This window comes from Dendropsophus ebraccatus, chromosome 2, assembly GCF_027789765.1.
Source record: "Dendropsophus ebraccatus isolate aDenEbr1 chromosome 2, aDenEbr1.pat, whole genome shotgun sequence".
Taxonomy (NCBI): Eukaryota; Metazoa; Chordata; class Amphibia; order Anura; family Hylidae; genus Dendropsophus; species Dendropsophus ebraccatus.
Window position 1 is genome coordinate 97,734,561 of NC_091455.1, and position 12,233 is coordinate 97,746,793.

General features: G+C 42.3%; 1 protein-coding gene across 1 annotated transcript in view; it reads right to left on the minus strand.

Annotated features, from left to right (window-relative positions):
• Positions 1-12,233, minus strand: part of BMP6 (bone morphogenetic protein 6) — a 178,063-nt gene extending 165,830 nt beyond the window's left edge. Inside the window, exon 1 of the mRNA XM_069958045.1 lies at positions 11,405-12,233. Within this exon, the coding sequence (XP_069814146.1) occupies positions 11,405-11,861 (457 nt within the window). The 5' untranslated portion in view covers positions 11,862-12,233. The remainder of the gene's footprint in view (positions 1-11,404) is intronic.

Sequence of the window (12,233 nt, forward strand, 5' to 3'; positions counted from 1 at the left end):
GAATCCCGGCACTCGCTGGTGTAAATTGCTTCAATGGATGTTTATTACATCAACGCTGCACGCGTATCGACCATACTGGCCTTTATCAACAGCAGTATGGTCGATACGCGTGCAGCGTTGATGTAATAAACATCCATTTAAGCAATTTACACCAGCGAGTGCCGGGATTCATTCTACCTCTTTATGATCCATTGCCACGAGCACCGCGCCGCAGAAGTAAACGGAGTGCCGGTTGTTTGAATTTTCTGTCCAATGTATAGTATACATGGATCTCCACAAGTGCCACTCAGAGAGATGTTAGGAAAATGGTCCACTGACAAATGCAGTGACAGTCCCTGATATAACACACAGCTTATCCACAACAGGACCCACAGCTTATCCACAACAAAATCTGCACAAAATACAGATTCATTGCAGATGCTGCCTTCCCCTTAGAAGTCCACAGCCGATGTGGCACAACAGCCGATATGCTGTGAATTTAATATCTGTACTGCAGGTCAACTGGCGTATGTGCAGAATTGTTTCCCCCATGTTAGGAAATCTTATCTTCTTTGCTGCTTTTACAAACTTTATTTCAGCATGGGTATGTTGTGTGGAAAATCTGCAGCTAATTCATTACCATTGTTTAACTCTAATTATTGTATACTAAGTATTTTTATCATCTTTCAAGTCTAGATGAAGCATCCAGTTCTGACTACATTTTGTGTATCATAACCTGAACTGCTTTGTATATAATTACAATGTAGTATAGTTTGTGTCCCTAGTGGAAGGAATGCAGTGGCAGACTTATAACATGTGCAGCTGCACAGGGGCCCTGAGGGAGAGAGGGGTCTATGGGGGCCAGCTGCCCCATGTCACCTGCCAGGCAAGATTTGGAAACAGGGAGCCTGGGGCTGCATATGCAAGTGACACATCCCTGCATCTGAACTTGTATCCCCTGGGGCTGGCTACAGTACATAGTCACTCAGGCACCGCAAGCACTCCAGAGCCTAAGTGAGCAGCTGGAGACTGGTGCCCTCACGCTCACAGCCACCTCCAGCGTGCTCCCCTACCTCCTAGCCCGTGCACACAGCCACTGCATTGTACCAGGTAGTATGTGTTGAGGTAGGTGTGCTGTGTGTAATGGGCTAAAGTGACTGTACCCCCAGGCTGAAGCACTGAAGGTGGGCCAACCCACCCTTAGTGGGAGGAAACCCTAACCCCTCTATGATAGGGTTCCATTGATTTTAATGGAGTCACGTCATGGAGGGGCTTGAGTTTCTTCCCAGGGTGGGTTCACACTACGGAATTCTCGCGGAATCAGCCGGCCCACAGAATGGAGCTGGCGGAAAGGCGTGCGGACAGCCAACGCAATTCCGCAGAGTTTATCCGGGAGAATTCCATAGTGTAAACCCACCCTAAGGGTGGGTCAGCCCGCCTCCAGTGCTTCAGCCTGGGCCTGGTGGTACAGTCACTTTAAGTGTGCTGGTAATGGGTAAGTGTGCTGTGCTATGTGTTATGAGGTAAAGAGTGTATGATGTGTGCAGAGGTAAGTGTGCTGTGCTATGTGTGATGGGGTAAGTGTGCTATGTGTTATTAGGTAAAGAGTGTATGATATGTGTGCAGAGGTTTGTGTGCTGTGCTATGTGTGATGGGGTTAGTGTGCTGTGCTATGTGTGATGGGGTTAGTGTGCTGTGCTATGTGTGATGGGGTTAGTGTGCTGTGCTATGTGTGATGGGGTAAGTGTGCATGTGTGACGGCAGATCAGAGCAGGTCACAACCCCCCCCCCCTCCATATCAACCCCCTTCCCCTGCAAGATGCAACCAGTTTATCTTTATCGGCCGCACATCTTCCTGTGTAAACAGGGGTTTGGGTGGCTGAGAAAGATGCAAAAGAAATAAGGCAAACTGACAGCATGGAGATCACAAGCAGTGTACACATACCTGCCACGCTGCTTGTGATCGGGAATCTGGTTCTCCGCTGCTGTAACTTCAGGCCACCGCCTTCCCTGAAATGACTGGCAGCTGGAGGAGGCAGGCCTGAAAATACAGCTGTCGTGAGCAGCGGAGAGCCAGAGAACAGGATCACAAGCAGTGTGTCTGGCATGTATAGACTGCTGCTTGTGTTCTTGAAAATGACAAAACGCATATATACATATCTGTGCTGTCAGTTTCAAAGGCTTTACGAGAGATACAAGGATTATTCATGCAACCTACACTACCGTTCAAAAGTTTTGGGTCACCCAAACAATTTTGTGTTTTCCATGAAAAGTCACATTTATTTACCACCATATGTTGTGAAATGAAACGAAAATAGAGTCAAGACACTGACAAGGTTAGAAATAATGATCTGTATTTGAAATCACATTGTTTTTACATCAAACTTTGCTTTCGTCAAAGAATCCTCCTTTTGCAGCAATTACAGCATTGCACACCTTTGGCATTCTAGCTGTTAATCTGTTGAGGTAATCTGGAGAAATTGCACCCCACGCTTCTAGAAGCAGCTCCCACAAGTTGGATTGGTTGGATGGGCACTTCTGGCGTACCATACGGTCAAACTGCTCCCACAACAGCTCAATGGGATTCAGATCTGGTGACTGAGCTGGCCACTCCATTACCGATAGAATACCAGCTGCCTGCTTCTGCTGTAAATAGTTCTCCACAATTTGGAGGTGTGTTTAGGGTCATTGTCCTGTTGTAGGAAGAAATTGGCTCCAATCAAGCGCTGTCCACTGGGTATGGCATGGCGTTGCAAAATTGAGTGATAGCCTTCCTTATTTAGAATCCCTTTTACCCTGTACAAATCTCCCACCTTACCAGCACCAAAGCAACCCCAGACCATCACATTAACTCCACCATGCTTAACAGATGGCGTCAGGCATTCTTCCAGCATCTTTTCACTTGTTCTGCGTCTCACAAACGTTAATCTTAATCTTTTTCTTTTATTGGCCAGTCTCAGATATGGCTTTTTCTTTGCCACCCTGCCCTGAAGCCCAAAATCCTGCAGCCGCCTCTTCACTGTAGATGTTGACACTGGTGTTTTGCGGGAACTATTTAATGAAGATGCCAGTTGGGGACCTGTGAGGCAGCTGTTTCTCAAACTAGAGACACTAATGTGCTTATCTTCTTGCTTAGTTGTGCAACGCGGCCTCCCACTTCTTTTTCAAATCTGGTTAGAGCCTGTTTGTGCTGTCCTCTGAAGGGAGTAGTACACACCATTGTAGGAAATCTTCAATTTCTTAGCAATTTCTCGCATGGAATAGCCTTCATTTCTAAGAACAAGAATAGACTGTCGAGTTTCAGATGAAAGTTCTCTTTTTCTGGACATTTTGAGCGTTTATTTGACCCCACAAATGTGATGCTCCAGAAACACAATCTGCTCAAAGGAAGGTCAGTTTTGTAGCTTCTGTAATGAGCTAGACTGTTTTCAGATGTGTGAACATGATTGCACAAGGGTTTTCTAATCATCAATTAGCCTTCTCAGCCAATGAACAAACACATTGTACCATTAGAACACTGGAGTGATAGTTGCTGGAAATGGGCCTCTATACACCTATGTAGATATTGCACCAAAACCAGAAATTTGCAGCTAGAATAGTCATTTACTATTTGTATTTGTTCAAAGTTAGGACTAGTTTAAAGTTATCTTCATTGAAAAGTACAGTGCTTTTCCTTCAAAAATAAGGACATTTCAATGAGACCCTAAACTTTTGAACGGTAGTGTATATATATATATATATATATATATATATATATATATATATATATATATCTATATACTGATATTTCTTGCTACTGTTAAGTTACTTGTCTCTTTGATCTTAATGTTTGACCCTTGACTTTGTCTTGTATTATACTATAATCATCTACTTACATTACCCTTAACTTCAGCTTGCATTAGACCTTGTTTTTCTGTTCAATAGACTTAATCTAAGTGGCCTGTCATAATCTCTGAACTTCCACAAAAAAATGGTTATTCTCCAACATCATGCAGCCTCCCAGACAGGTGAAGAGAAGGAAAAAATGAGGAGTACCTTGGCGCACATGACAATAGGACTGGGTTTGGAGGAGTAATGGTATTGTAAAAATGAAAACTGAAGAAAAAAAGAATCTGATATCCAGTCTGAGGTTATTGTTACTGACATAACAAAAAATGGGATTGGTATATGTCAGGAAGTCACATCAATTTTAAACAGGAAATTCAAAATGATGACTTGCATAGTTCACAATCTGAGCTAAACTTCTATCACCCAGCAGCCCTTATTTTATTTATTTGACAATTTGACCATTATATGGAATAGAAATGTTTTAAATCTCAAATCTGCTCTTGGTATTCTAGGACTCCCCCAACACCCATCCTGGGATGTAACATGCTGGGTAGAAATGCTGACAGCAGTATATTTTATAACATTTATAACAGTAACTGCTATGTGAATGAATTGTTATTGTTATGCAGAACAATAGAATATGTAAGATGTAACATGAATAATGTGGAAAGAATCCACCCTAAACCGGCAAAACATCATGAAATATTTGCTAAAACATTACCATTCATACCAGGATATTCTTGAGCATGCATTAACCTACTACTACTAGTAAAACTGATATTTTCAATAATATTTCACAGATTGTGTATTATATTAGTTGAACAACATATTCGTCACATTATTTGGTTGTTCTCAGCCTTTTTGCAGTTTTGCTTTTTTTCGGGCATTTTAACTTTTTGGAGAATCGGGATTACAAGAAACTATATTCCCTTAATACTAGGCATGCTGTGTGACCTGCGCAGGGAGAGGAGCAATAATCTGTCACTTATTATGAATGACATTATCCTTTCTTATATATTTACCAACGTCATCTTTCACTGTAATCCTATTATTTTATATTATCTATATAACAGCATCTCTCGAATTGTTCTTAGGAGAGCAGAGCAGAAGTAATAAGGTTGCCCCCATAATAAGTAGCTTAAATTAAAGTGACACTGTGATCCCCTTTTTGCATTATGACTTCTCTACACAGGTGTAAAGGGTAAATTTAGCAGTTTTCATACCTTATTTTATATCATACATCATACATGGGCCACCTGAATGGGGCTTCATGGCGAATCGCCACTTAGCCCCGTTAACATCACCACCATAGGCCCCTGCCCTGTGACGTCATTGATGCATAAGCCCCACCCCCCTCAACGGCCATTGGAACAGGCCAGCCTAAAGGTCTAGGCTCCACCCCCTCTAGGTTGGCCCATACTGTGGCACTGTGGGCAGGGCTAAATTGTGCTTTGACTGTGAAGCCCCGCCCAGGTAGCACAATCCACAGATGATAAAAGAACACTTTTTACTGGAACAAGCATCATGACGATATAAAATAAGGTATGAAAACTGCAAAATTTACCCTGTACACCTGTGTAGAAAATTCATAATGCAAAAAAAGGGTGTGACAGTGTCACTTTAACTATAAAAAAAAAAAGAAACAAAAAAAAAGGAGAAAAGAGATTGGATAAAAAGAATTTGTTTCAGTATCTGTCTGTAATCAGTAAAAAAAAAAAATCTATCTGACACATTCCCTTTAAGATCATATACACCAAAGGCAGGTAAGGTTCACACACTGCTTATTTGTTTGAATTTTTTTTTGATAAAACATTTGGTGAACTTTGGTTCAACAGCATAATTTTTACAGGTCTACCATTTGCACTTGAGATGAGTGAATCTACAGTAGGAAGGAAGTGAAGGGCACTGTTCCAATCGGCATTCTGCTCATCAGGCTACAGGCTTTAAAGTCTGGTCCGCTTCCTGCCACTCCTACTTAGGTGCTGGGAAAAGCTGGATCCAGTCCCGGGAAACTTCACCTAACAATTAGTATTGTTGCCTATGCCTACGCAGTAATGCTTCTTTTCATTCTCAACCTTACAAGCCCTTTGCATTCTGAGAAGCACTTTCTATACATTTAAGAAGTGTGATGATTTCAGTACAATTTGTAACACACGGCACAAACATCTACATCTAACTAGAAACAAGATGACTAAAGAAGAACATAAACAGGAATGTGTAAATCATTGGCATGTGTGCTTGGAGGCAGCAGGGGGTTAACAGTATACAGCATACAAAACCTAACACTTTCAAATAACACATAACCAGTCTTTATTATGTATGTAGCTTAGCAGTCATTGAAAACCACAGGATATTCCAAATGGTTTAGCTGGATAATAAATCAAGTAGTCTAAACCATTACAGTGCTGGCCAAAAGTATTGGCACCCCTGCAATTCTGTCAGATAATACTCAATTTCTTCCAGAAAATGATTGCAATCACAAATGCTTTGGTATTAATCTCTTCATTTAATTTGTCTTCAGTGCAAAACCACAAAAAGAATTATCAAAAAGCCAAATTGGATATAAACCTACACCAAACATAAAAGAAGGGGTGCACAAAAGTATTGGCACCCTTAGAAAAATCATGTGATGCGTCTCTAATTTGTGTAATTACCAGCACCTATTACTTACCTGTGGCACATAACAGGTGGTGGCAATAACTAAATCACACTTGCAGCCAGTTGAAATGGATTAAAGTTGACGCAACCTCTGTCCTGTGTCCTTGTGTGTACCACATTGAGCATGGAGAAAAGAAAGAAGACCAAAGAACTGTCTGAGGACTTAAGGAGCCAAATTGTGAGGAAGCATGAGCAATCTCAAGGCTACAAGTCCATCTCCAAAGACCTGAATGTTCCTGTGTCTACCGTGCGCAGTGTCATGAAGAAGTGTAAAACCCATGGTACTGTGGCTAACCTCCCTAGATGTGAACGGATAAGAAAAATTGATGAGAGATTTCAACAAAACATTGTGCGGATGGTGGCTAAAGAACCGCGACTAACATCCAAACAAGTTCTAGCTGCCCTGCTGTCCAAGGGTACAATGGTGTCAACCCATACTATCCGGCGGCGTCTGAATGAAAAGGGACTCTATGGTAAGATACCCAGGAAGACCCCACTTCTGACCCAGAGACATAAAAAAGCCAGGCTGGAGTTTTACAAAACTTACCTGAGAAAGCTAAAAACTTTTTGGAAGAATGTTCTCTGGTCAGATGAGTCAAAAGTAGAGCTTTTTAGGAAAAGGCATCAACATAGTTTACAGGGAAAAAAAAAAAGAGGCCTTCAAAGAAAAGAACATGGTTCCTACAGTCAAACATGGAGGAGGTTCCCTGATGTTTTGGGGTTGCTTTGCTGCCTCTGGCACTGGACTGCTTGACCGTGTGCATGGCATTATGAAGTCTAAAGACTACCAACACATTTTGCAGGACAATGTAGGGCCCAGTGTGAGAAAGCTGGGTCTCCCTCAGAGGTTATGGGTGTTCCAGCAGGACAATGACCAAAAACACACTTCAAAAAGCACTAGAAAATGGTTTGAGAGAAAGCACTGGAGACTTCTAAAGTGGCCAGCAATGAGTCCAGACCTGAATCCCATAGAACACATGTGGAGAGATCTCAAAATGGCAGTCTGGAGAAGGCACCCTTCAAATCTCAGGGACCTGGAGCAATTTGCAAAAAAAGAAGAAAATTTCAATACAGCATTGTAAGAAACTCATTGATGGTTACTGGAAGTGGTTGTTTGCAGTTATTTTGTCTAAAGGTTGTGCTACCAAGTATTACGCTGAGGGTGCCAATACTTTTGTCCCGACCATTTTTGGAGTTTTGTGTACAATTATCAATGATTTGACTTTTTCTTCATTCTCTTTTGTGTTTTTTTTATTACAAGCAAAATAAATAAAGATATTATTACCAAAGCATTTGTGATTGCAATCAGGGGTGCCAATACTTTTGGCCAGCACTGTAGATGCAAAAACGCCCAACCTCCAGCATGGCAGGCGCATAAGGCTTGTGATGCCCTACTGTAAGGCCCTCATCAGATGTGGAGGTCACACTGCACGTGTCTGTCCTGTCATGCTGCCAGCAAATATCGCATATTTCCTCTGCTTTACATGCCTGATCTTTCCTTGCCAATAGAGAAAAATAACAATAGATGAATAGAAAAGGGGATTTATTGCATTGATTCTGTTGACATATTAAGCTAATATTGTTTCATGATAACCCCATCTCAAGTGAACCCATGTCACTGCTGGGCTTCGGCCTTGCTCAGAACACCAGGATTTGAATATTCTAAGAACTATAAGTCACAGAGATGTAACGAATGGCACAATATGCTAGGGCATACACGTCCTATAGTAGATCTCAACATTGACGTTTTCTCTTTGGAGCATAGGCAACAATGTTCAATATTAGTTTTAGTAACCACAACTATAACCGAACACCTACAGCTGTATGTCACAGACTTCTTTACCCATTATACGGGAAACACTCTCAGCTGCTGGTTAAAGCGCTCAATACAGTGAAATCCTAGGTGCATTGCCTCCTGGGAAATACAATATGCAAAAAGAGTCAGTGGAGCCTTTTTTAAGAGTCTTGAAACACATGACTAGCCAGATATCCCTGGAAAGGTCCAGCCGTGGGATGGCTCGTGGACGGAGACCACCAAAACCACCACATTAAATGGCCCTTTCAGTCAATATTCAGCTCAGTTTACGATTCTATGGACATGATATGGGAAAACCAAAGCTAGGTATCCATTCATCTTCACCTACTAGACATTCTACCCCACAGGCTTCTGTTGTTTTTACTGTGTTTGAAAAATATGGCACAACCCCAATCATTTTTTACTACAATGAAACCGATTCCTAGGGATATTATGGAAAAAAAACTCTGCCATGTCTAGCTTTAAGGGAGTGTGACATTAGAAAAAAAATGACTTATTGTTTAAATAATGTTTTTATGGTAAACATATCTTTAAAGAATTTTTGGTGATTTTTTTTTTTAATTTTCCATCTATATTATAAACCTTTTCCTAAATCTTACAGTCTCTTTCTCTTCATTCTGACCTCTGGTGCTAAAACTAAGCTGAGCCTTTCTGCTGTGTCTGTGGTGATAAGAGGAGGCTGCTGTAAAGTGATTTGTACAGCATTACAATAAAAGGTGTTACCAGTAGGTAGAGAAGACAACAGTTGCAGCTCAGAGGAGGTTCAGTAATGCTTCACATTCACCTCAAGGGGCAGGCTGTGTCTATTGTTTTGCTGTAAAGCATGTCACTAAATGCAGTTAAAGGGGTAGTTCACCCAAATTTTTTTTCTTTCAAATCAATTGCTGCCATGAAGTGCCAGAGATTTGTAATTTACTTCTATTAAAAAATCTCAAGCCTTCCAGTACTTATCAGCTTCTGTATGCCCAACAGGAAGTTGTATTATTTCCAGTCTGGACAGCAGGAGAGGTTTTCTGTGGGGATTTGCTCCTGTTTTGGACAGTTCCTGACATGGACAGAGGAGAAAACAGAGAGCACTGTGTCAAACAGGAAAGAAAACACCACTTCCTGCTGGACACACAGCAGCTGATAAGTACTGGAAGACTTGAGATTTTTTAATAGAAGTGAATTACAAATCTCTGGCACTTTATGGCACCAGTTGGTTTGAAAGAAATTTTTTTTGGGTGGACTACCCCTTTAAGAACTGCTCAGGTAAGATGGCTGCCCCCATAACATAAAAAAGAAACATTAGAATAAAAGAACATTTTTTTGTATCTGACTCTAATCAGTAAAAGAAAAAAAAATAGATGATACATGCCCTTTAAAGACATTTCCCCATGTGACACTAATAAAATTATAATAGACATATCATAAAACCCTGACTACTGTCATCCCTTGACTATTATTTTGCTCCACACCCTTATCTGCCAGTCTGCCAACACCTTAACTGACTGCCAACTACTCTGAAAATAAAGTTCTTTACAATAACCTATAAACCTTTCTATAACCAGATCCTTCATATATAGCCCCAGATATACCAAGCCCATCTACTTATTCTCTGATTCACCCATCATTCACATCCAGACTTCTTAAAGCTTACACTTCCCCCATCCTCATCTTTCTACCCCTTGACTTTTAGCTTGCAAGCTGTTATGGACTGTGTTCCCTATTACAGCATTTAGCAATTTCCATAATTATAATTTTATCATCATATTATCCATTTTATAAGGCTCCACATCCCATGAAGCTGTTTTATAGTTCATCAATATGAATACAATTAAGTTACAATGCTGCAGTATGAATTATACAATGAATACTTTTTACTGGCCCACTGTAGCTTGACGGTATATACTCAACATACATACCGTCCCTACCTGCTGCAGGTATGATTGGGTAGCAGATCCATTCATTTAGCAAGTATTTGACTTGAAGTGCACACACTGATTGTCTAGTAGCACCTCTCTATAGTATGGTGCGGTACTACACATATTACACTGTGTCAGGATGAGATGCTCTGTGCAGGGGAAGCAGCTGCCCTCTAAGTATAAGGTGGGTTATAGCATTCAGCAGTTCCCCTGACCTCTATATATACAGACTTAACATATAATTCTCATTTTTCTCTTTTTGGCTTAACAATTGGAGGCTTCAGTATAAGTTATTAATTCTCTTTGGAGTTATAATCTTAACGTGCAATGTTACCAACCAACTTACCTAATCTGCATGGCAATGATGGTCCCAGAATAAACTAATATTGTAACTTTGGAGTTATGATCTTAACGCACAATGTTACCAACTAACTTCCCTAACCTGCTGAGCCACGGTGGTCCCAGAACCAACCAATATTGTAACTGTGTAATAAAATTTTAATCTGTCACTATTTTATCACATGTACATCCTTTAGTCATAATGCTCTGCACCCAGTGACACAGATACAGTAACAGTGACTACAGGTATATTTCACATTACAAAGCATTGCACCTGGTGCCTACTAGATCACTAGCATGAACTAAAAAAAGAGCCACAACATACAATCTAAAGAGACAAACATACCTCTAATACATGTGACGAGGAACAAGAGACCCTGGCAGCCCCTGAGATGCACATACACCTGCCCCAGACTGAGCTCACCTAATCTGCTGTTTATGGTGTCACCATAACAATATTAATAATAATAATATTTATTTGTATAGCACCAACAGATTCCACAGCACCATAGTAGATACTATGACTATAGAGCCACCAAAACTGCACAGTCATACCCAGTCACATGATACCCCAGTGTTACAGAGCCCCATGCCATGATTTATTAAGGACACTGTGTCCCCCACAATGGAACACTCAGCAGCCCAGTACTATTGAAGATCATTGAAGACTTACTTGGGATCAATGTAATGTGTTCCCCACATGCTCCTCAATTAGATTCATGTGTATGAAGAAGAAAGTATCAATGCTGGGCAAGCAATGTCTCCCATATACATCATATACATGTAGGTCTCTGCAGATTGCAACATCCTTGGCATGAAAGAGATCACCCCTAGAATCATAGATCTACTCCATAGCCATGTAAAGGATCAAGACACTCACCCAGGTTGACAAAGCTCATGACCATGTCAGCATCATTGAGGAAGGCGCTGTCCTGCTGGCTGGCCAGGGGGCTGCTCACAAGACTCTTACCCTTCATCTGGTGGCTATGGGGGCTCCTGGGCGACCAACCCCTCATGTCCATGGCTTGGTCCTGGCCAGACATGGCATTGTACAGGTCCAGCATGAAGAGGGGGGCAGAGTTCAGCTTCCCAGGCTGGTGCTGCTGTGCAGGGCTGAGTCCATGCAGGGGTCTGGGTCTATGGGGCAGCCCGAGGATGGACAGGATCTCCTTCTGCATCTCCCTCTTCTCGTGGCTCTTCAGGCGCCTGTACAAGAAGCCACTGTCCATGTTGGCCCTTCTGCTGCTGTCCACCAGGGTGCCCTGTGCCAAGGGCAGGAGCAGGAGGGAGTAAGAGAGCCAGAGTGACCAGGAGACAGGGACTGGTGACCTGTGCATGCTCCCTGCCGTGTGCCCAGCTGCCAGGATGCCTACTGCGCTGGAGGGACCATCTGCCCTCTAGGTGCCCTGAGATGCGCTGAGGAGCGGTGTGTGCTGAGGAGAGATGCGCTGAGGAGAGGTGAGCTGAGGAGAGATGCGCTGAGGAGCGGCGTGTGCTGAGGAGAGATGCGCTGAGGAGCCCGCACCTGTCTCGCCCGCACCTGGTCCCTCCTCACTTCAGCTCTGGAGATGAGACGGCAGTGAGGACACTCATCACCCCGGCACCATCCAGCAGAGTTGTGCCGCCTCAGCACACAGCCTGCCGCCTTCCTCCTCTCATACAGTCTTGGAAGTGGAAACTTCAGACAGGTTTCAGCGGACTTGCTCTTC